The sequence below is a fragment of the Papio anubis genome, chromosome 4, assembly GCF_008728515.1.
Source record: "Papio anubis isolate 15944 chromosome 4, Panubis1.0, whole genome shotgun sequence".
In the NCBI taxonomy this organism is placed as follows: Eukaryota; Metazoa; Chordata; class Mammalia; order Primates; family Cercopithecidae; genus Papio; species Papio anubis.
Genome location: NC_044979.1, coordinates 161,019,263 through 161,045,093, shown reverse-complemented (window position 1 = coordinate 161,045,093; position 25,831 = coordinate 161,019,263). Strand labels below are relative to the sequence as shown.

Sequence of the window (25,831 nt, the reverse complement as noted above, 5' to 3'; positions counted from 1 at the left end):
ATATTAACATATTCTTGCCATATCTGCCTTGTAACCAGCGCTACATATTGAAGATAAGGGTTTACTCTAAATCTCTCATCATAAAGTTAATAAAATTAAAGCACTTATGACCTTACTACCTAACCTAGCTATAAATATCTTGAATCCTAATTCTGTATCACTTCAGTATTAGTGTTTTTTCCTTCATATATCCTTAAAATGAATGTATTTCACACGATGGCAAATTGATGTTAATTCTGACTTCCAGACACTTTCTGTAATCAGCTTATAGACAGGCTTCCGTTATAATCATCTCGCATAATTTATAACTGTGTCTGCATGTCATATAGCTGCAGGTCTACTCTCAATCCCAATAATTAACCTGATGGTGTCGTCATGGCACAAACATATGACAAATGACTATGAATCTAACTTGAACAGGGGATAAGACAAACTGTGTAGGGCTGGGCGTGGTGGCTCACACTTGTAATCCCAGCACTTTGGGAGTCCAGGGCAGGTGGATCACCTGAGGTCTGAAGTTCAAGACCAGCCTGGGCAACATGGTAAAACCCTGTCTATACACAAATACAAAAATTAGCCAGGAGTGGTGGCGCACGCCTGTAATCCCAGCTACTTGGGAGGCTGAAGCATGAGAATCGCTTGGACCCGGGAGGTGGAGGTTGCAGTGAGTGCCACTGCACTCTGCCTGGGCGATAGAGCGAGACTCCATCTCAAAAAAAAAAAAAAAAAAAAAAAAGACTGTGTAATCTTGTAGACAGATTAAATATGACAGTTACATCCATTAATATACATTTCATTAAAAATTGTCTTAAGGTCAAGTTTTTTCTTCTTGTCTGGTGGACGCTGGTATTATCCACTAGAAGCTATGGCAAATGTAACTCTGAAAGTATAAGCGCTCAGGTACTGAACATATTAGCAAGTTCACTAAAAGCCAGAATAAGGACAAAACTCAAGCCTGGTATTTGATCTTGTGTTAACATTCTTCAAAAAAGTGCAACTTAGCCATTGTTCCCTCAGCTTTCAAGTCAGCCCACATCTGAAAATATAAGAGCATTACCATAAGCAGCAAGACTTCTGATTCAAATGTATGTTTGCATTGACATGAAGAACAGAAGTGGTGGTCCTCATATCCTTTTTAAGGAGGAAAGGGGGACAAGGAGTAACGCAAAATGCCCTTAGATCCAAAGCTAGCCCTGAATTCTACGACAATATGAATTATAAATATTACCATTTATCCAACTAATATTTACTGAGAATCTGGAAGAGTTTGGGTAATCTGCAGGCCATACTTTCATTTTGGATAGGTCAAGTATTAAAAAGAAAGCAATAAATGTTACAGCTGAAAGACAACTAAGAGATTAAGTCCAGATTCCCCTTTACTTTACATATGAGCAAACCAGGCAAAGTCCAGCGACACTGAGTTATATTCACTATAAACCTTTAAAAAAGTTTTTTGTTTTTTTGCCTCAAACAAGTGAAGAGAGTTCTGGAATCACAGAGGTCTGGGTTCAAATTCCAGTATACCCCTTTGTAGCCACACACTGGGCACATTATTTAACCTCTTTAAATCTGTTTCTACATCTGCAGAATGTGACTAGTAATATGCTGATTTCAAAGACTGATGTGAAGATTACATGAGCGAATTAGAGTGTTTTGGAAGTATTTTTTTCACTCAATGCACCTTGCCCACATAGCTCAAGTTCACCAGTTTTTAATAGCTACCTCAAATTCTATTCTACGGAACTAACATATCAAATCTCATTTTTGGAACATTTGAGGTGTTTTCAGTTTTTGCAAAGCCATGAACATCTTCATGCATATACCTTTACCCACCCTGAGCATTTCTGTAGGAATAATTTGCTGAAGTGGAACCGTTAGCTATTTCACATTTAACATTAACAGATATTCAATGGGAAGTAGTCTTCCAAAAAGACTAAGTTAATTCATCCTGTCATTAAGAGAAAAATACTTTAAATCCTAAAATTGTAACATTACTAGACCTTCCCACATTCCCTAGTTTTGGAGCACTCTATCATCCCTACCCACCACCAATTACTAGATTTATATTGAAATGAAAAGATTAAAGTATGGTTAAAAGGCAAATAAAATGCACAAATTTTGTTAAAACATTTCAACTTACTGTACAACAGTATTTTATTAAAAATAGTAGCAGCATATGATGATTTGAATTTTTAAAAAACTAACACAAAAGTTCTGTAATATAAGGAATACCCATATCACAAGGCAGGCAGGGGAAAGAGTAAAGAACGATCCAAAAGATGATACAATATACATTAATCTAAGTTAATAATAAATATATAAATAATATATATTTATTATTATATATTATAAATATATATTTATAAACATATATTTATATATAATATATAAATATGTAAAATTTTATATATAATTAATACATAATATAAAATCTTATATATAAAAAATATAAAAAATATATAAACATATATATAAAATATATAAATACATATATAAATAAATAAAAATAGTACAAAACTCAGCCAGGTGCACTGGCTCACACCTATAATCCCAGCACTTTGGGAGGCCAAGGCGGACGGATCACTTGAGGTCAGGAGTTCAAGACCAGCCTGGCCAACATGGCAAAACCCCCTGTCTACTAAAAATACAAAAATTAGCCAGGTGTGGAGGCATTGGCCTGTAGTCCCAGCTACTCGGGAGGCTGAGGCAGGAGAATGGTATGAACCTGGGAGGTGGAGGTTGCAGTGACCTGAAATCGCACCAGTGCACTAAAGCCTGGGTGACAGAATGAGGCTCCATTTCAAAAAAAAGAAAAAAGAAAAAGTATAAAACTCTAATATGTATTTAATCATATGCTTAAGAAAGGTCATGGAAAACTGTATGGGCAATTCTATTTTTTTTTATACATAAAAGTACTATACTTTTATACATAAAAGTACTACCTGTCTTGAAAACATACTGCAAAATATGACTCGGAATATGTTTCAGACATAACATATTATAATACTACCATGAGTAAATCCTTTTACAATAAATTCCAGGACCTATCAGTTAACATTTAAATTCTTATCCAAAACCTACTGTCAGAGAAAATAAAGGTAAAAGGGAAATGTGGAAATCATTTAGTTAAATGATACATTTGAGAAGTTAGAAGCTGGCTAGAAATATACTTCAGTTTCAAAAGTCAATGTGCTCCCTACTATTACTACTTATATTTAAGCTTTGATTCTTATTTATTTAAACTTCTCATTTTATATTTGTGAAAAGTAAAAAACAAATGTTTCGGCCGGGCGCGGTGGCTCAAGCCTGTAATCCCAGCACTTTGGGAGGCCGAGACGGGCGGATCACGAGGTCAGGAGATCGAGACCATCCTGGCTAACACAGTGAAACCTCGTCTCTACTAAAAATACAAAAACTTAGCCGGGCGAGGTCGCAGGCGCCTGTAGTCCCAGCTACTCGGGAGGCTGAGGCAGGAGAATGGCGTGAACCCGGGAGGCGGAGGTTGCAGTGAGCTGAGATCCGGCCACTGCACTCCAGCCTGGGTGACAGAGCGAGACTCCGTCTCAAAAAAAAAAAAAAAAAAAAAAAAAAACAAATGTTTCATTTGTTTTAGTACTAAATTTTTAAAACATAATTTTAAATGGAGAAAATTTTGCTTGAAAACCTTATTTCTAAACACTTAAATTTTACAGTAATACCAATCAAATCTTACAGAGATAAAGTCTAAAGCTATAAAGGCTAACAAAAAAATATTCCTATGCAGACTAAAATGTTGCAATACAAATTTACAAAAATAAAAATTACCTGGATATCTTGCAGGCAAATTTCATGAGCATCCAAAGAACACTGCAGTCTTGGTTCTAGCAGTTTCTTTAAATTGCCTATTGGTTCATTGATGTCTATGGCCTGGCTTACACATTCAGCTGGCGCGTAGGCTTGTTCTACAATGCTAAATGTTAAAGATGTAAGTGCTAACAGTTACATTTTTTAGCCTGGATTTCAAAGTAACAATATGCTAAAAACATAATCCCAAACTAAAACACATTTCTGGTCTTTGAAAAGTCATTTCTACATAGATGCTGTGGTAGGCTCACCCCCAACTAGTATTGCCAAAATGAACACTGAATTTCATAAAGAAATGCTAGCTTGAAATTTAAAGTATCCTTGTAAATATGCCTGATTATGTATGTACATACATATGTGTGTATGTGTACACATATAAATATTGCACATACATTATGTTTGCATTTGCATTATATTTTCAAGTTATTTTGAAGAATTTTAGACCCAGAAAGGAAGACACATTGTCTCCTCAAAATCTGTATGCCATCTCTACTAGTCAATTTCCCTTCCCCACATAAATAAAAATATAAAGATATAAAAATAGAATAAGTTAAATAAAAGACTTTCCCTTTAATTTAATATGAACACAACTGGTTGTAATCAGGACAGCTCCATGTTCAAAAAAGTTTATATTCTTCCTAAAAACTGTCTTAGTGCTCTTTCATATTATTTCACACTTTGAATTCAAAAGGGTTAAAATCTTTGGTAAGTAATCCTATATATCTCTTACAAATCCTTATATAGGACCAAATAGAAGACAAACACTAAGTAATATTTGCTGAATTGGTGAATGTGGAATTCAATTAAGTATTCCAACATGTTTAATTTAAACATGATTTAAATCTCATTTGTGATTGTCAAAAACAGTATGTATTAAAAAATCTGTTGAGTCTTCACATAAATTACAAGTAAAATGAGATACATACACGATAGTCAATGAATGTATATAACTTAAAATTTTTTCTAAAACATTTATTTATATTTTAATTTTAGAGACAGTCTCCCTATGTTCACACCAGGCCAGCCCCAAACTCCTGAGCTCAAGTGATCTTCCTGCCTCAGCCACCCAAGTCGCTGGGACTACAGGTGTGTGCCATTGCACCTGACTTAAAACATTTAAAATTTATAAAATAGACCCCTCATAATTAAAAACAAGCTTATTTAAAAATACTAGTATACTATTGTTATTTTTTAAGGTTAAAAAAAAAAAAATCTTAGGTAAGCCTTTTTACCAAAGTCTTCAGCTATAGCCATGGTAGGTTGCTGTTTTTTTTTTTTTTTTGAGATAGAGTCTTGCTCTGTCGCCCGGCTGAGGTGCAGTGGCACAATCTCGGCTCACTACAACCTCCACCTCCTGGGTTCAAGCAAGTCTCCTGCCTCAGCCTCCCGAGTAGCTGGGACCATAAGCATGTGCCACCACGCTCAGCTAATTTTTGTATTTTTAGTAGAGATGGGGTTTCATCATGTTGGCCAGGATGGTCTCGATCTCTTGACCTCGTGATCCACCTGCCTTGGCGTCCCAAAGTGCTGGGATTACAGGCATAAGCCACTATGCCAGGCCAGCTTTTTCTTTTTTTGTAACAATTATTCTTGAGATTCAGATGTCACTTTAAAACAAATTTTTAAAGAACTATTTTATACTAGCTGAACATTAAACATTTTTCTAAAGTTTTTATTACTATCATTAAAACCTTGAAGACTTCATACAAATATCTAAAGTACCAATTTCTCTTAAAAAAAAAAAGTAGATGATCTCAAAAAACTTGACCTAAATTCCTGTACAGCAAAAATCTACATTAGGTAAATGTCAATTACTGCCTCCTTCACATAGGTCATACATATTAATTACCGATCTGTCGCCTAACCTAGACTATCCACAAAAGGTCGGATAGTATATACTTTAGACTTTGTGGACCATCTGTGTGCATGCTTGTATAAACATAAATATACGCATGCTAGGCTCAAAGAGGGCTCCTAACGATTCTTAAATGCATGTCCTTTCAAAGTTCCGCCCCACACTGTACCAGGGTTGGACTGTGCGACCAGAAGACTAAGATAAAGTGATATGTCACTTCTTAGATTACTTAAAGACACTGGGGCTTTCTACCTTGCCATTCTATGTCTCTCAGACCATTTGCTTTAAGGGAAGCCAGCTGCCATCCCATGAGCAGCCCTAGAGACAGTCATGTGATGAGGAACTGCGGTATCCTGCTAAGAGTCTCAAGCATGACTTTGGATGCAGACACCCGAGCCCTAGAGTCCAGTCTTTAGGAGACTGCAGCCCGGGCTGACAGCTTCATTGCAGACTCATGAAATACCCCCGAGGCAAACCACCCAGGTAAGTTGCTCCCAGGTTCCTCCGAGAAACAATGTGCAATAAAAAATATTGGACTTTTTTTTTTTTTTTGAGACAGCATCTTGTCCTGTCACTAAAGCTGGAATGCGGTGGCACAATCATGGCTCACTGCAGCCTTAAACTCCTGGGCTCCAGCAATCCTCCCACCTCAGCCTCCAGATTAGCTGGGACTTAGGCACATGTCACCAGGCCAGGCTAATTTTTTTTTTGTATGTTTTATAGAGACAGGGTTTTGCCATGCTGCCCAGGCTCATCTTGAACTCCTGGGCTCAAGTGATCTGTCCACCTCAGCCTCCCAAAGTGTTGGGATTATAGGCATGAGCCACTGCATCTGGCCGAATGTTGGGCATTTTTAGTTTCTGAATTTTGGGGTAATTTGTTACACAAATATCTATACATGAAATTCCACAGAAGCATGCATTCCCTCTTATGCTGGAAAAACTGGGATAAACAAGTTGAAAAGCTCTATTAAAAATTTAAGGTTTTAAATCTCAACTGTACTCTCAACACTCAGTATCCTCCTTAACCTTAATTATCTTGTCCAGTTGCACTGCAGAGATTTCTAAACCTGTTACTCCACGGAGATTCTCTATTACTTTTCAGTCCCTTTTACTGTCAGTTTATTATCTCCCCTCCTACTCCACAGAGTAAAATAGGGATCACTAACTACTACTTTCCTCAATCTTCTTGTTGACGCCCAAATGTCTATTTCTACTCATGTTCTCTCCTTGGATTCTGAACTCGCTACTACTGTCCTCCTTTCAAATAAGTATGATTCCATTATTATTCCAAGAATTAACACTTTTCACTACACTTTATGCTTAGTACTGGTCACGTAATTACTCATATACCTGTATGTCTCCTCAAATACAATGTGGCCTTTATAAGGGCAGATTAGTATCTTATTTATTCACATATTCTTGTCAATTAGTTGTTTACAACAGTTACTCATAAATATCTGTTAAAATAGTTCAGGTTGAATTAAACTATTTCTGAAATTAAAGCAACCAGTGCTGAGGAAAAGAATAAAGAATTAAATGCCCCAAAGGAGAAAACTATTGAAATCAATTGCTTTTGATTTCATTCACCCTTTTACTATCATTAGTTTAAAACTGTCTTTCCCTCTCAGCTACAAGCACACTAAGTCAGAGGAAATCAAACAATACATTATCCCCTAAAATGCTGAGAACAGTTTTTTAAAAAAAAGGAAGTCCAAAAGAACTATGACTTGTTTCCTGGTTTTAATTAGGTATATTGGTATTTTGAAAAAAATGATAAAATTCAGAAACACCTACCTTTCTTCTGTGCACTCTGGTTTCTCTGTTCCATCAATCTCAATTTCTATCAGCTCCTCTGCTTCTCTTTTAGTCATGGCTGAAGTATTTCAAAGGATCGGTCCTGCAAGAGTGACTTTTTAAGATACTTTAAAATTATCTACATAAACAGAAACGACACACAAGAAGTAGAGACCCAATTCAAATAAAAGGCAAAGGGCAAGCAGAAGAGGGGGAAGTAGTCTTTACTCATAGAAGAAAATCAGCTGGGCGTGGTGGCTCATGTCTCTAACCCCAGCACTTTGGGAGGCCAAGGCAGGCAGATTGCTTGAGCCCAGGAGTTTGAAATCAGCCTGGGTAACTTGGCGAAATCCTGTCTCTACTAAAAATACAAAAATTAGCAGGGCGTGGTGGCACGCACCTGTAGTCCCAGCTGTTAATACTTGGGAGGCTGAGATGGGAGGATCACCTGAGCCCAGGAGGCTGCGGCTGCAGTGAGCCATGATCGCACCACTGCACTCCAGCATGGGCGACAAAGTGAGACCCTGTTGGAAAAATAAAATAAAATCCACAAATGATATTTACAAATTAATTTTTTAAAAAACTGGTGTTTATTAACCTGACATGACAACTTCATCAATCTACTGGATTTACTGGGATATTTTTGGGACCAATCGCAATCAGTAAGTTACCTCAAAATTAAGTTAAGGGTCTGTTAACTATATTAAAGCAACTCAGTCTCAATAAAAGATTCAAACCTGAAGCTTAACATGGAGATGAACTATGTTTATTCAGCTAAAAGTTGTACCTTAGTAGCATAATTTACTGCAAAGTATCACACTGATACAATGACATGCAAATTAATCAGCTAGGATTTGATACAAATGATGTCCCTTATAAATGCAATATTATAAAACAGCAAAACAAAGTAATAAAGTATAGATATGCATATTATTTCCCTGATTACACACAGTAGAAAATTTTTAATGATTTTTTTCAGATGTGGTTTTATTTTAAACAAACCACTACTTCAGTTTTTAATTATCCAATGTAAAATTTTTATCTATTGCTTAAAACCACTGATACAAAAACATTAGAATTTTAAAAATGCTAAGTAATGCACAAATAGCTATATACACATAGATATTTCTTTGTGGACATTTCTGAGGTGTTACTACTGTTAAATACCAGGTTCTGTTATTAACTACCCCCTTGTAGGTCAATAAATTTGTCTTTGGACTCCATATGTAATTTCAGTCCACAGCACCTTCTGAGACATTAAAGTGTATGGCACATCTAAAAAGAGACGTACCTTTATAATGAATGCTCCACTAAATTTGGTATTCCGACATTTACAAAACAGTTGTGTTCCCACTTACAAGATTTGACGAAATGAAGAATTTAAATATTCATTTATATTAATAACCATTACTCACTGAGCATCAGGCACTGCATTCAAATGTTTTGCATAGAGCAACCTTATTTTGAGCCCCATCTCATACAAACACTATTCAGAGGTGACGCTAAACCACCTGTGGCTCCATGTCACAGTTTTGGTGTATCAACCTAAGCAGGTATCATTCCAGATGCGGATGAACCATGGTTGTTCAAATATAGGTTCTGTATTGCGTATATCAGTACCACAGCCACCACCACCCCTTACCTGGAGTACTGCAACAATCTCCTAAAGGAGGTCCCTGTGTTCACTCTTGTCCCCCTCCTAGTCTATTCGCAGCCAATAAAACAGCCAGAGTGTGATCGTTTTTAAAACGCAGCTAGGGCCAGATATGGTGCCTCATACTTGTAATCCCAACACTTTGGGAGATCGAGGAGAGAGGATGTTTGAACCCATGAGTTCAAGACCAGCCTGGGCAACATAAAAAGAACCTGTCTCCTATATTTTAAAATTAGCCAGGCATGGTGGTGTGCACCTGCAGTCCTAGCTATTCGGGAGGCTGAAGTGGGAAGATCGCTTGAGACCAAGAGTCGAGGCTGCAGTCAACGATGATCGCGCCACTGCACTCCCTCCTGGGCAACAGCGAGACCCTGGCTCTTAAAATAAATAAATAAAAGTAGAAGGTCCATAAAAGTAGAAGAGGAAATTGGAAGAGAGGGCCAGAGCGATTCAATGTGAAGACTTGCTGGTTAGCTGCGACTGGCTTTGAAGATGGAGGAAAGGAGCTATGAGCCAAGGAATGCAGGTAGCTCCTGAAAGCTAGACGAGGAACAGATTCTCCTTGGAAGGCTTTAGAAAAACAGGACTGGCAACACCTCATTTTAGCCCAGAGACCTACTTCATATTTGACTCCAAAACTGTAAGATAATAAACTGGTGGTGTTTTTAAGCCACTAAATTTGCATACTTTGTCACACTCACATTAACAAACTGTCTCCCTTTCCACTTTCGAAAGGGCTATAACTCTCCTCAGTTCTCAATATCTCCAACTCTGGGGTAGCTGGTTTTTTGACAAATAGCTAGCATCCAAATCTAGACTGCCTGATACAAAATGATCTAATTTTTCCCACATAATTAACGTTGCTCGCAGGCTTGTCCTTAAAGGACAAACAATAAAAGGGTAAGGTTCTCCACTGGGATGGACGCATGCACAAGGAGCAGACTGCGCAGGCTCCGTTCACACGCCTATCTGGCAGACTGCACAGGTTCCAGCAGGCTTCTTTTAGGGATGATGAAAAAATGAAGACTCTCTGGTTTTCTTTTTTCTTGCTGATGCTGGCCTAATAAGCCTTCCCTTTCTCCAATAAAGCCTATTCCTCAACTGGTGCTATGTGTAAAATTGTGGAATTCAACCTGAGTGCTAAAGAAAACAGGTGGAAAACCAGTAGGGATCTACCTTGAAGGACAACATAAGCTTCACAGGGCAGGAATATGTGTTCACAGATATATACAAAGTACTCTGAAGAGTGGTACTGTGTGGTACACACAGGTGTAGATATTCAGCAGGCACTCCACCAATATGTGTTGAATAAATGAATAAGAACTATTTCACACCATATAAAATGAACTACAGATGCCTTAAAGGATTAAACATAAAAGGCAAAACTATGAAACAGAAGAAAATGGTGGGGACATTTTTGTGGTCTCAGGATAGAAAAGGATTTCTTAAATAAAATTCCAAGAACATAACCGTAACGAGAAAAATCTGATTACATAAAAATCAAGATTTATGTTCCATAGACAGGCTACAGAATGGGAAGGTATTTCCAATACCCAAAAGTGACAATGGAATAGACAATGGCCTGGAATTTGATAACCAAAAAAAGGGACAAATTAGAAAAGTAGCCAAAGCCTAGGAGAAGGATTTTCACATAAAGGGAAACCAAAATAACTCATGATACAAAAAAATGCCCAAATTCAAATCATTCAAAAGTTCAATTTAAAACAAGAAATTACCACTTTATACTGCGTGTGTGTGTGTTGCGGCGCGGGGGAGGCGGCAAATGTCAGAAAGTTAAATAACAAGAGCAGTTAGCAGGAACATAAGATTCCCCTGTCTCTGTAGCTGTGGTACACACAGGTGTAGATATTCTGCAGAAAAGTATATCAAGCATACTTACACCTGCAACCCAGCAAGTTCATCCCTAACTAAGCATTCCAGAAAAATTCTCCAATTGGTTAACAGGATTGACTGATAATGTTCAGGGCAGCTTTGTTGGTGACAGCTGGTGCCAATCCAAGTGTCTATGTTAAGAAAGTATTAATCAAAGAAAACACGGAGAAAGCATACACTATGGAATTTTAGTACTGATTAAAAGGAAATAACGTCCACACAAAATAAATAAATTATAAAAAACTGTTGTTTACAGAAAACAGTGAGAATCAGGTTTGCAGCAGAATAGCACTTTAAAAAATCACTTATTTTCAGGGCTTATAAAGAGGTCCACTCCCATCTCCACAACCCATTTTTTAATGATTAGAAAACATAATTTTCTGGAAACTTTGGCAAAATAGAAAAAAAAGCATATGATGTAGCCAGAGGCTGAGAAGCGGCCCTAATGACTTGCCAACAGGGACACCTGGGGCTCCCCTAATATAAACACTAATATAGGAAGTTGCTACAAATAAATGTATCCTATGATCTTTCAAAAAATTTATAGACCAATCCCTCGAAAGTGCCAAATAGAGAAAAAAACAAAACAAAAACTCATGCCCTTTTGGAGGGAAATATATATATATATATATATATATATATATATATATATAAAACTCAGTTTCTTAAATGATCTTTCAAAAAATATTACTCAGTCTCTTAAATGATCTTTCTCTCCAGGTTCTCTATCTATGCTTAGTCTAGAGAAGCAAAACAGAGATTTGAGAAATAGTCCCAATCTTACATATCAGTTTTTGAGTGAGTCTTATCTCTTTTTCTGAAACCAATTCCCCAGGCTTCTACGTCAACACTTAGGAAAACTGAGAGAAAATTACTAGCAGTTTCTCCATCTAAGGGCTGCCCCCGCCAGAACTGCACAGACCAATTTCATATACTTTCACTGACACTCTGGTTCTGCTGGATTAAATCCAACCTGGGGTTCGGAATGTTTCACAAGATGGGATACAAACTGAACTTGAATTTAACGAAAAATTCTGGGAACAGCTAGTGTCTTTTAAAATACAGATAGATGTAACATTACCTTTTGAAATTACAGATAAATTTGAGAATTGTCCTTCATTGGAGTGCGTTATTAATTACAGAACTTAGAACATTTTTTCCCAATATATTATAAATATAAGTGGAGTGTAGGAGTACCTGCGAAATTTACTGCACATTTTCCTAAGTTATTAAATAAATGCTTTTCAGTGTCTGAGGAAATTAAAAGACATTTTTATTTCAAAAATAAAGGTAGCAGTTAAGAAAAAGCAAAGCATGCACATCTATTTAATATGAAGACAAAGTACATACAGTGAAAGATTAACAGTTGGGACCCCCAGGTGAAGGGTATATGGGTGTTCACTGTATGATTTTTTCCCCAATTTTTCCATAGGTTTGGAGTTTTATATATAAAGAGTTGAGGGAAGGCTAAAGTCAACAGTTTTAACTTACTACGCGGTCTGATGACTTAGTTCAACCTAACATCTAGCTCACGATTTAATTACTTCATTACCATACACGCCTCATGACAGATGCTCTTGTATACACAATTCAGGTAAAACTAACTTAAGTCCACCCAGCGTCACTGTCTGTCTAAAAATAAAGCAGCTTGGAAAGCCTGGAGGGAACCCTGAGAGACAGGCTGGTCCCTCAAGCAATTGCTGAAGAGTTGAGCGGTTTCTTCTGAAGTTCAAGATAACACTACCTAGGAATGTTATCACCGCCTCGTTCTACAATTCGCTCAAGTGAATCCTGCTAAATCTTTACTCCTCTCACGAGTCAGCTCTACTGCTATTAGTGGAAACTATTTATGAAGTGAACTTTATGTCTACATTTCTAATCATCTTGCAGTGCAATATTAGGCACTGACCTCTCGGTCGCTAACCCGATCAAACTGGGGTCCCTAAATCCAAACACGCACACACAGCGTGTCTTCCAGCACACAAAAAACTTTAAAAGTAGACAACCCATTGTTATCTCCTTGGTTTACTTCCTCGCTTAAAAACAAACACAAAAAAAACCAAACCCAGATGACTACCATAAACGCTGATAAATGATTTTCGTGTAACTGTGTTGTTCTACAAAGACACTGGATTTGAAGAGAGTGAATCGCTGAGTCCCGCGATGAGACAGGGTCTGCCTTTTGCTCTTAAAATCTGGGGGCATCAGGACCACATCCCAGCTGAGCAGGCTGAGACTGCGGCGGAGTGTGGACCGGCGAGGAAGGGACGCGGAAGGGAGGGAGCGGCGACAGGCGACCCGTCCGGCGCGGGTCCCGGCGGCGCCCGGTCCCCCCGGGTTCCAGGCCGCTCGCCCCCCGCCCCTCCCCTTCGCTCCCCGCACAGCCTCTCCCGCCCCTCCCCACCCGACTCCCTCAAGTCTCCACGAACGGAAATGGGAGTCACAGCGTCGGGGACCAGCGGAAACAAAACACAGAGGCGGCCGCGGGGGGGCCGCTGTGGGGGAAAAGGCCCCGGAACGAGGCCGGCCCGCGCGGGCCCGCGTTCCCCTCCTCCCCGGAGGCCGCACTCACCCACTCCGGAATCGGCCCTGTTGCCCCCGCCCGCACTCCAGAGCCGGCTAAGAACGGCAGCGGCGCGGGCTCCACGTGCAGTGTCTCTCCGGGTAAGACCTGCAGCTCCCGCGACTACAAGTGTGAGGCCCCAGGGCCCTTCCCGCGGAATCGGCGCTGAGAAGCCCCAACCCCCCTCCCGCCTCCCAGGCACCTCCGGGTCCAGGACTACAACTCCCAGCAGGGTGCGCAAAACGAACGCCCAAGGCAACGGAGGCTCACGAGGCACAAGGAAGCACAACGCCCCAATCCGCTCTGTTTTACATAGTCTCACTTTCCCTGCACCATTATACACCTCGATAACCCTAACGAACAAGACGCTGACTCGGAGGGGAGCTTGAACTAGGGGAAAGGCCAGTCAAAGGGCGCATGCGTACAGAGCAAGGTTTCAAGGAGGGGAAAAAGAACGGGTCAAATTAGGGGAAGAAAAGATGGCGGAGGCTTTGCCAGGGGACCCGGAAGCACTTACCCTCCACTTCCTCCTCCTGTTTGGCTTCTGTCTCACCTAGACCCGTCCGGTCGCAGACTGTCTCCGAGACGCTTCCTGTCCGGTGAGCGTCGACCGACTGAAACGGCGGCCCATAATGCATTGCGATGGCGGGTAGGCGTGTGGGGGCGGAGCCAGGGCCGGAAGTAGAGCGGTGGCGGTGGCGGCGGAGGCTTTGGCAGCTCGGGACTGAGTGCAAGGTGACTGGGAGGGTAGCTAGATCAGCGTGGCCTCTTGGGACTCCAGTTCTGGGTTTCTTCACGAGGCCTGGGCTGCCTCTCACCTTTACTCTACTAGGAGAGAGCAGCTCTGTGTCCTGGATACCTGCGCTGCTTGGCCCGGGGTCACAGCTGACCTCTACGTTTCTAGACCTGGGAGTTTGCCTAGACCCAGAAATAAGATCGATACCCTCTCTGAGGGCTAATGGGGCGGCGCGGGGGTAAGGGAGGCCTGGGGGTCTCGGGCCCGCATCCTGGTTGGGGCAACCCAAGGTCAGGCGCGCGGGAGAGGTTTTCGGCCAGGCCTACCCGGGCGCACGGGACCGTCTAAGCTACTTAGGCAGAACGGGCACCGTAAGAGGGAAAAGAATAGTTACAATCTTGAAAGTTTGCATCCCACCTAAAAACGATGATAGTGCTAACACTTCGTTAGGCGACTTTATGGATTGTTCTTAGGAATATGCACTGACGAGGCAGCGAACCTACTAACCTATAGCCGGTCAGTCATCACTATAAATAGGAGAACCATGTCCCCGCCCACGACGAGGCCTCTGCTCAGACTAGTGTTTTCTTACTGTTGCCTTCCCCAGTCTTTCTGATCATGTCAGACGCTATCATATTCTCTTGTGGCACCCGATGGTACTGGAATGGATAATTTATGGCAGGTGGTATTTCACAGCTATTTGTGTAATGACTGTCTTCTGCGTGTCAGTGGACAATACGCATTCACTGATCAGTGAAAAAAATGAAAATGATTAAAGGAGAAGGAACAAGTTTTGATATGAGATTATGTGTTCGTTCTTTGGATGAGTTCGTAGAACTTATAAGGGAGACGAGAACTGTTGAATACTGTGTATAGATTTGGGGTTCAGGATGAATACTAAAATTAGAAATGCGATTAGGGAATCATAGGCACTTAGATAATTGAAACAATGAAAGTGAAGTTTACCCATGTTGTAGCAGGAATAACATCTGCAGTCAGACTTAGAGCAAATTAACTGTGTGACTATGTGCAGCTTCACCTTTCTTAGATATAGTTTTATCATATGTAAAGCAGGGATAAGAACACTTTCTTCTAACTCTTTTAAGAGTATTGCTGTAAGGGTACAAGGAGAGGATATATATGGAAGTACTTTACACAGTATATAGGGCCGAGCAAATGTTGGGTGAACTTATTGCTGAATGTTAAGCATGTCCTTAGTTTGCTAGAAAGGAAAGTAGGCATTGAGTTGCACAATTTTTTGGTTTTTTTACATATTTGTGTTAAGTTAGATTTTGCTGTGTAACTTTGACCAGATAATGCTAATCCTCAGTTTCTGTATGTTTAAACATAGGAATGCTAATAAGTGGCACATGACCTTATGAAAGGTCATTTGTTGTTTGCTTGTAGCCTTTTCTCAAGTGTTTTTCCCTAATGGGGTATAAAAGTGATATGTTATGAATTCTTTAATTTCTTCAAATACTTTGCTTTCATTCAGGTGAAGCATATTTTGATTGTATTGATTGTAGGATTTCTTTTTTTTTTTTTTTTTTGAGACAGAGTTTCGCTGTTGTTGCCCAGGCTGGAGTGCAATGGCACGATCTTGGCTCACCGCAACCTCTGCCTCCTGGGTTCAAGCGATTCTCCTGCCTCAGCCTCCCCAGTAGCTGGGATTACAGGCATGTGCCACCACTCCCAGCTAATTTTGTATTTTTAGAGACGGGTTTCTCCATGTTGGTCAGACTGATCTCGAACTCCCTACCTCAGGTGATCCGCCCACCTTGGCCTCCCAAAATGCTGGGATTACAACAAAGTGCTGGGATTACAGGCGTGAGCCGTGGTGCCCGGCTTGATTGTTGGACTCCCCTCCCCCCCCCCCCCCCCCCCTCCCCCCCCCCCCCCTCCCCTGCCCCCCCCTCCCCTCCTCCTTGGTTACAGAGTTTCACTCTGTAACCTAGGCTGGAATGCAGTGGTACAATCACAGCACACTGCAGCCTCTACCTAACAAGCTCAAGTGATCCTCCTGCCTCAGCCTTCCAAGTACCTGGGACTACAGGCACTCACCACCACACCTGGCTGTTTCGGTTTTTTTTAGAGATGAGGTCACACTATGTTGCCTAGGCTGGTCTTGAATTTCTGGGCTCAAGTGATCCTCCTGCCTTGGCCTCCCAAAGTGCTGGGATTACAGGCATCAGCCACTGCACCTGGCTCATTGTAGGATTTCTTTTGATAATTTTTACATGCCATTCCAGAGTTTGTCAACCCTGGCATTATTGACATTTTGACCAGATAATTCTTGTGGGTGAGAGGGCTGTTATTGTCGTTATAGAGTGTTTGGCAGCATTCCTGGCTTTGTACTCATTATAGGCCAGTAGCACTCAGCTTGGTGAGAACAACCAAAAATGTCTAAAGACATTGCCAGATGTCTCCATGGAGGGAAAATCTCACCTCTTCCCCCACCCCCAACCCCATTTTGAGAACTATTGTGCTACTCTACAGTTTTCTAGCTAGTGCTTCTCAAACTGTCAGTGGTAAAGGGCCATTCTCACACCCACCCTTGTGGACACTTTTGAGTACAGTGAAAATGAATTACAAAAGAAATGAAATTTAAAAAACAAAACAATGAAGTCACTTAAAATACAACGTCTAATTTTTAGAGACAGGTTCTCTCCATGTTTCCCAGTCTGGTCTTGAACTCCTGAGTTCAAACAATCCTGCCTCCTCAGCCTCCCAAAGTTCTGGGATTACAGGCATGAGCCACCACACCCGGTTCATAAGCTCTATTTTTTTTTATTTTTAAATTCAGCAAACAAATTACCTCTTGAGTCGTTATAAGTTTCTAAATGCTTATTTCTAATTTCTTTGTTTTGAGACAGGCTCTTGCTCTGTAGGCCAGGCTGGAGTGCAGTGGTATGATCCTGGCTCACTGCAACCTCCACTTCCCAGGTTCAAGTGATTCTCCTGCCTCAGCCTCCCGAGTAGCTGGGATGACAGGTGTGCCCATGCCTGGCTAATTTTTTTTTTTTTTTTAATAGTAGAGACAGGGTTTCACCATGTTGGCCAGGCTGGTTTCAAACTCCTGGCCTCAAGTGATTCTCCCATCTCAGCCTCCCAAAGTGCTGGGAGGTGAGCCACCTCGCCTGACCTCTAAATACTTATATCTAATTTCTGTATTACTTTAGACCAATAACATAGCGTGTATACTTCCACTAGTCCTATTATGACTTAGTAGAAGTCCAGTGTCAACACGATGATGACTGGTATTGTCATTAGGAAATTTGGGAAGGCATGGAAGCATGTTAGCATATCAGGTTTTCACTCGAAGATTCAGAAATTTTACCAGCCAGGGCAATATGGCAAGACCTTGTCTCTACAAAAAAATAAAAGTAAACATTAGCCTGGTGTGATGGCACACAAGTGTGCTCCCATCGGCTTGGGAGGCTAAGGTGGAAGGATTGCATGAGTCCAGGAGGTCGAGGCTGTAACGAGCTGTGTTCAGCCTGGGCAACAGAGTGAGACCCTGTCTCAAAAAAAAAAAAAGATTCAGAAATTTTACCAGGCTGTGGTGCATTGTGAGCATTTTGTCACCATTCCAATACGGGGTTTGGCAAGCCCTGTCAATGTATAGACTCGGCCTTGATCTGAGAAAAATGTATTCTTCTAATTATTTATGGTCTCTCACTTCTTTTTTTTTTTTTTTAACCTTTTGAGTTGGAGTCTTGCCCTGTCATCCAGGCTGGAGTGCAGTGGTGTGATCTGGGCTCCCTGCAACCTCCACCTCCTTAGTTCAAGTGATTCTCCTGCCTGAGCCTCCCAAGTAGCTGGGATTAATTTATTTTTGTATTTTTAGTGGAGACAGAGTTTCACCATGTTGGACAGGCTGGTCTCAAACCTCTGACCTCAAGTGATCTACCTGCCTTGGCCTCCCAAAGTGCTAGGATTACACACACAAGCCACCGCGCTTGGCCCTCTTTATTCCTTTTCTTCTAGAATTCCTGTTTACACCTATTTGTTGTAATTTGGAATACTTTTTGCATTTGATCTTTAAATCACTAAAGTAAATCTCAACAGGGATTGTCCTCTACTGAAATGTTTTAGTTAGAAAATAATATATTTTAGCTTAAGGAAGTCTTGGGATTCGAAAGTCTTTAAGTCCTTATTTTTTATTTTGTTTTTTTTTTTGATACGGAGTTTTGCTCTCGTTGCCCAGGCTGGAGTGTAATGGCATGATTTCGGCCCACTGTAACCTCTGCTTCCCGGGTTCGAGCGATTCTTCTGCCTCAGCCTCCGGAGTAGCTGGGATTACAGGCGTGCCCCACCACGCCCAGCTAATTTTTGTATTTTTAGTAGAGACGGGGTTTCTCTATGTTGGTCAGACTGGTCTCGAACTCCCGACCTCAGGTGATCTGCCCGCCTCGGCCTCCCAAAGTGCTGGGATTACAGGCATGAGCCACAGCACCTGGCCATAAGTCCTTATTTATAAAGTTCAGGCTTCCATCTCCTTCACCAATTTATTTCACTGGTAAAATTGGACTGCCAGCCCCTCCCCCGTGTCATGCACAGCTCATTTGGTATGGCTGCTGTTTTTCTTTGCTGGTTCTTCTGGACTTTGATTTAGTTGTTACAGTATTCTTAAACGGCTGGAATCCTGTTGTAACGGACAGAGCAGTTTCTCCCTCTATGGGCCTGAGAAGTCCACGCTTTCAGGTTATCATGCCTGGCTGAGGCATGGGAAACCTTGTACATCAGTTTGGGGACCAGTGTGTTTTTCCTGTTAGGAGTGGGCAGTGTTGCAACAGTCTACCTCTACTGTTTTCTCTGATCCAAGACTAAGTTCAAGGGAGAAGAAATACCTCACCTCACATTTTGTGCTCTAACCTTGATGAAGCTTCAGGCCTGAGTTTTTAACTGTTCCTATATCCCAGGGACTTTTGGTTAAGACCTAAAAATCTTGCATTGGGGAATGAGGAGGAGAAGGGAACTGTGGTCAGGTATAGACTGAGATCTGATATGATGTAATTCTGTAGCAATTAGTAGAATTTGAATCTCATGATATATTTAGAGGTGATTTCTGATAAGTATATTAACATTTCTGATGCTTGTTTTCAGTAACAGAATCAGCATGATTCTTCAGAGGCTCTTCAGGTTCTCCTCTATCATTCGGTCAGCAGTCTCAGTCCATTTTCGGAGGAACATTGGTGTTACAGCAGTAGCATTTAATAAGGAACTTGATCCTGTACAGAAACTCTTTGTGGACAAGATTAGAGAATACAAATCTAAGCGACAGTAAGTGAATAAATAACTACAGTGTAAATATAAATGTTCAAAGTATGTAAGCTCCAAGGTGGTAATAAAAAATGACGTGGTATTTGAAAGTGTCAGACCTTCACTGAGCTCATCTCTGACACAGAGGTTCATTAGGTGCCCTCAAAAAAGAAGGTAAGGATCTTGATTTTTTTAAGTCATAAACTGTATCTTCCTCGTACTAGTCCTTACTGTAATGTCATATATTATAAACCACATCAATTCATAGAAATACAGAGGGTCTTGGAAATCATTTAGCAGCTAAGTTTGAAAGAAGTAACTCCCTTAGACATTAATTAGCCTAAGATCATAAAACTAATTGGGGAAAAATGTATTATCATAGTATATTTTAGCCCTCAATTTAGTGGCCTTTCTGTGACCTCGTAATTTGGGAGAAATGTATAAGCACAGCTCTTTTTTTTAAAACGCTGTTTCCATATTCAAGATCTCTGAGAATATACATTAAAGGACAAAAGACTCTGAAATGACATAATGTAAGTCCAAGAAAAACAATTGTAGAACCCTAGTTTTGGAAATGAATGACCACCTTAGCCGTCATCAGGTCCAAAGCCCAAGTCTTAGGAAGAGTGATGTGCATCAATTCATAGTTCCATTTTCTTTCATATAGTTGTCTACTGTGTGTAAAGCACTTGGCTGTTAACTGTGATGGGCCACAGGGCATTTTTTTACAATATTCTTAAAGTCTGACAGGAGTAGAAAGCTAGTAAGCAAATAAATACAATATAAGGTAAAATGAGTTAGGTGCTAAGATAGGGAAACGTTGAGTGCTTGGGGAGTTCATAGGAAAGAATACTCCTTTCCAGCTAGAGGCATTTTAGAGGCTTTTTGGAAGGCAGTGTTTGGGTATTCATCCCTCTTGAGAATCTCATGGACAACTGTGGATCATCTTCCCAGTTTAAAGAAACAAACATGAAGAATTTACTTACATGATTTTGCTTATAGCATGAAATGGTTCTCAAACCCACAGGAGGCCTTCAGTAGACACTAAACCCAGGGGTTTACGCTAGGTTCTAAAGATCAGTGTATGAAGGTTGGACAGATAAATGAAGGTAGGAGGAGAGTATCTTTTAGGAGGAAAGAATGGTGTGAACTAAGGCATGAAAACTAGAAAGCACAAGATACATTTGGTGAATGGTATAATTCTGTTTCCCTGAAGTATAGGGTATATGAAGAGTATAAGGATGGTATAGGGTTAGAATGAGGGATTATGGAAGGCCTTGATTATAGACTGAGCAAGTAAGATATGTGGTAGGCATTCATGAGAAATTAAAGCTTTTTGAACATGACTGTGGGGATGGAAGATTACTCTGAATTAGGAGGATAACTTAGGTTTGAAATGGGAAGAGAGCAAATAGATATGTTAGCAAAATGTAACCTAAACATTAGTTGGTGAGAACCTTGACTTTATAGCAGTGATAATGTAAAAGTGACAGAGTCAAGACATTGAAACACTGATGACTGGTTTTGGTGAGCTGCTGGAGAGGAAGAGGAGAGGGAACAATAAAAGAAAACCGACTTTTGAGGCGAGGTAACTAACAAAGGTGTTACTGTTGCCAAAACTGAGGAGAAATAGTGAAGGGATTAAAAATGTAGTAAGTTACTATGTGCTTTGACAACCCTATAGATGTTACCCCAGTTTTATATATGAGAAAACCAAGGCTGACAGTTAGAATTTGCCAAAAATCATACTATGAAGTAACCAGATGTACAGGACTCGTCAGGGAATTTTGAGTGTCTTCTGTCCAAATGTGGTGTTACGTTATAGTATTGATGCTGTTCGCATCATTTTCACTGTCCTTAAAAGCCTATCTAGTAAGAAGTGAATTCTTAGGTGTACCCGAAATCTAAGGAGTCTTGTTTGTGGGTCATTGATTCGTTTGTGCAAACACATACATGGAGAGTTCTGAGGATAGACCCTGGGCTGGCATCCAGCACTGCCACTAATGAGCTCTATGACCTCGGGCAGGTTTACCTTCTATAGGACAGTTTTCTCTTACTAAAATGGGGATGATGATAGTACTTACCCATTTCATAGGATATTATAAAAATTAAATGATTCAGTACATTAGCGTGCCTAGTATTTGCTAGTGAAATGAACAAGTGTCTTCTGAGTGACTGCTTTGTCCCAGTCACCATGTCACCATGTGAGAGCCTAGGGATATAGTAATAAACAAAATAAGCAGCAAGACTTACATTCATTTGAGGAGGTAGATGATTTCTGGCCTCTTTTTATCACAAGAGTGCATATTAAAGTTAAAATAGCCATCATCCATCAGTAACCAGTATTAGAGTATCTAGTTGAAGGATCTATTTAGAACCACACTGTCCATTTCGGTTGCCATTATCCATGAGACTATTCAAATTCTAATTACAATTAAATGTATATATAAATTCAGTTTCTCATTTTCTCATACATGTTAGCTCTATTTCTAGCGCTCAATAGCCAGATATGGCTAGTGGCTACCATATTGGACAACACAGACAGAGAATATTTCTAACATCACAAAAAGTTCTATTGGACAGTGCTAATCTGAAAGAAAATTGGATCTCTAACAAGAAACATTGTTAACAAGTTCTTAAATTGGAGCCACCTATGTATTTTTTTGTGCACGTTCTTTAACTTAAATAAGACTCTATACTTTGATCATAGGCATGTGTAAAAATGTTATTACCCTTGAAGGAATTTTCACGTGTACATTTTTTTTTTACGTTTAGAATATTGTTCATTGCCAGGTAGGCAGTAATATTTATGACAAAAACAGAAGAATTTCTTCAAATAATTAATTAGACCCAATTGGCCCTGCTGCTGGTCCATGATGCTATATTTATTTTCCCAAACTGCACACATCTAATTTTGTCATTTTGTTGCTTAGCAAATAAAATAAAATACAAACTCCCAGGCCTAACATTCCAGGCCTCTCCTGATCTGGGGTTTGCTGATTTTTCCATCTAGACTCCTTAGCATTCCCCACATATAGTCAATCCTTTACCACCTCTATGTCTTTGCTTTTTCCATCTTAGAAGGTCTCAAAATAAACCCTGGCCCCAGTTGCCTGATGTTTCTCAAATGCCACCTTTTTAAAATGAAATTTTCCCTGATTAGCTTAGCAAAAGTGATCTCTTCCTCAACTTGAATAGCTTTTTGTTAAACCATGTCTTTGAAGCTCACCACATCACTCCTTTACAGCATATTTATAAACATGTAATTTTTTTCTTCTAAATTGCAAAATTTCTGAGGGTAGGAAATAATTTGCTTCTTTAATAGAACCCCTATTGTAGAAACTTAAAAGTTACTAAGTTCTTTAAAAGCTATTTAGTGATGGCTGACTTAAAGCAAATGATAATAGTAGATAATAATTGAGTATTCACTGTGCTGGGCACTGTGCTTAGAGGTATGTGTGCGTTTACACCCTTGTTTGGTAGGAACTTCATGTTTAGATGTGGAAACTAAAATTTAGAGGCTCTGTGCCTTGCTCAGGTTTACACAGTTGCTGAATAGTTGAACTTACACTCAAATGGAACCAGTCTTTGACTCCAGAGCCCGTAGACTTAATGATACACCTTATTGGAACTTAGACCCTGAGAAATTCTGACTTAGTGTCTGTGATACTAAGAAACCTTGAATGTTAGAGATTTGTTTGAAGTTACCTCATTTATGTGAAACCTCATAATAATAAAATAGTTTGAATTGAAATTGAAGTGGAAATACTTCTTTTCTTTCTGAAGTTTTTTCTTCGACTACATGAATGCTTTAAAAAGGTCTATTGGCTGGGTGTGGTGGCTCACGCCCGTAATCCCAGCACTTTGGGAGGCCGAGGCGGGCGAATCACAAGATCAGGTGATCAAGACCATCCTGGTCAACATGGTGAAACCCCCTCTCTACTAAAAATACAAAAATTAGCTGGGTGTGGTGGCGGCGCCTGTAGTCCCAGCTACTCAGGAGGTTGAGGCAGGAGAATCACTTGAACCAGGGAGTTGGAGGTTGCAGAGACACAAGATGGTGCCACTGCACTCCAGCCTGGCGACCAAGCAAGACTCCGTCTCAAAAAAGAAAAAAAAAAAAGATCTATTGAAATGTGGTGAAGAGTAATTTTGTTTTAGTAAACTAGTACATAAAATTAATTTTTGTTTGCTCATTTACTTAACAGGACATCTGGAGGACCTGTTGATACTGGTCCAGAGTATCAGCAAGAGCTGGAGAAGGAGCTTTTTAAGCTCAAGCAAATGTTTGGTAAAGCAGACATGAATACATTTCCCACCTTCAAATTTGAAGGTACATCTTGTGAATCACAGATTCATTCTTGTGGGGGATAAGTGAAGAATATTTACCCTTACTTGGATTTTTGGAGAATCGAATGACAGTGTTAACGTGAATTTATTAGGACCATGATGTGTGCCTGAGAAGCTGCCGGCTAAATGTTTGCCATTAGAATAAGAGCAGTATAGGAAATCATATAACATAGCGATTAAATGGTGGGGATCTGAAATTGAATTGCCTGATCCTGAATCCTGACAATCACTTTCAGTTGTGTAATCTTGAGTAATTAACTGTTGCATATTTCCTCATCTGACAGTTGGGGAGAATTATAGTATCTTCTGCATATGTAGTTAAATGACATAATATATGCAAAGTCAATTAATGGAATGCGTGGCTCATAGAAAGTGTTGCATAAATGTTTAGCTATATTTCTATGTAAATGTTTACAAACAGTAGATATTTACTAACAAAATCAGAAGATTGATGAGTTAAATCTTGAGCATTTTACATAATCCATTTTCCTGCAGTATAGCTAAGCTTGACCCTTTTTTTCCCTTCTTCTTAGATCCCAAATTTGAAGTCATCGAAAAACCCCAGGCCTGAAGAAATAAAGTAAAATTAATCTGGTAATTTGTCATGGGTTAGCTGTACAACTAGTTAGATGTTTCAGAATAAACATGCATTTCATAACTGTCAAATGTTCTTTTAATTCTGAGTCCAAATAAATTATTTGGTGATGTTGAGTGTGTTCTTGATGAGTTAAGTGCTGTGTGTTACGGATGTTTTTAGATCCTTTCATTTGGTTATAATTAAGCAGATGAAGACCTTGGATAAATTGGGCACAACTCGCCCGTAACCCTGCTTGTCGTGGAGGGACGTTACCCTTCCTTTAGAACATGAAGAAATGGTTTATAAATTCTTTGTCATAGCTTTCTCAGAAATCTGAGTGTAATTTTTTTATATGTCCTGGAACATCTATTGTGTTTTAACTTTGATCTCCTCAAATGTTAAATAATTTTCTCCTAGTAACCCAGGTCCCTCATCTTTGCTTGCAGGTCACAGTGTATGTTACAATTCTGTTCAGATTGATGAGGGAAAGGTAGGGATGAATGGGGTTCTATAAAGGAACTTACTTTAAAAGAGTAAACTATATGGTGTTGTTTTGTCCTAATAAGAAGAATTCCAACAGATACATTCTAGGTAAGTGTCATATCAGACATGGTCAAAATTTTAGTGACTATAACTGGCTCTCAAGGAAGTTACTTAAAAAAATTTTTTTTAATGGTCAAAATCAGGCTTACAAAAAAGTAAATTTTAAAGGAAAAACAGCCATGTCTTATTAGTATTTGACAATATCTCTGATATGTGTTAAATATAGGTCTTTAATAGATCTTTAAGATTTTCTGTAAAAGTGTGAAGCCAACAGTGTTTTTTTTTTTTTTTTTTTTTTTTTTTTTTCGGAGATGGAATCTTGCTATGTTGCCCAGGTTCAAGCAGTTCTCCTGCCTCAGCCTCCCGGGTAGCTGGGATTACAGGTGTGTGCCACCATGCCTGGCTAATTTTTGTATTTTTAGTAAAGACAGGGTTTCACCATGTTGGCCAGGCTGGTCTCAAACTCTTGACCTTAGGTGATCCACCTGCCTCAGCCTCCCAAAGTGCTGCGATTACAGGCTTGAGTCACTGTGCCTGGGCCAAAGGGAATAGATTTTTATTATGGCATACTATAGCTGAAGGCAAAACCTGCTAGGGAATACCTTTTTGAAAGATCTACAGATATTTCCTAATTATGTAGATACGATTAATATGCTGTGTAGAGAAGGAATTGGGGAGGGCAGTACAGTAGGAAGAAACAGCCCACTTTTCTTCAAATGTGGCTAAGCAGTGACAGAGCAGTTGAACTACTTTTACTTA

The 25,831-nt window shown here is 39.8% G+C and overlaps 2 protein-coding genes across 6 annotated transcripts in view; one reads left to right on the top strand and one right to left on the bottom strand.

Moving 5' to 3' along the window:
• GABPA (GA binding protein transcription factor subunit alpha) overlaps nt 1–14,339 on the bottom strand; it is a 38,271-nt gene extending 23,932 nt beyond the window's left edge. Inside the window, exons 1-3 of one of the 4 annotated variants that reach the window (XM_003895586.5) lie at nt 14,122–14,339; nt 7,495–7,597; nt 3,805–3,949 (exon numbers count right to left, since the gene is read on the bottom strand). In XM_003895586.5, coding sequence (XP_003895635.1) covers nt 3,805–3,949; nt 7,495–7,571 — 222 coding nt within the window. In that variant the 5' untranslated portion in view covers nt 7,572–7,597; nt 14,122–14,339. The other 3 variants (XM_003895585.3, XM_009202410.4, XM_009202412.3) reach the window with 3 other exon arrangements.
• Nucleotides 14,099–24,663, top strand: ATP5PF (ATP synthase peripheral stalk subunit F6). 2 transcript variants are annotated; one of them, XM_003895588.4, is made up of 4 exons: nt 14,099–14,203; nt 19,447–19,623; nt 23,811–23,935; nt 24,486–24,663. In XM_003895588.4, exons 2-4 carry the CDS (start codon nt 19,460–19,462, stop codon nt 24,521–24,523), a joined length of 327 nt encoding a protein of 108 aa, XP_003895637.1. In that variant the 5' UTR covers nt 14,099–14,203; nt 19,447–19,459; the 3' UTR covers nt 24,524–24,663. The 2 variants fall into 2 exon arrangements, with proteins under 2 accessions (XP_003895637.1, XP_003895636.1); XM_003895587.4 differs by lacking the exon at nt 14,099–14,203 and adding an exon at nt 14,227–14,339.
• The last annotated feature ends 1,168 nt before the right edge of the window (nt 24,664–25,831 follow it).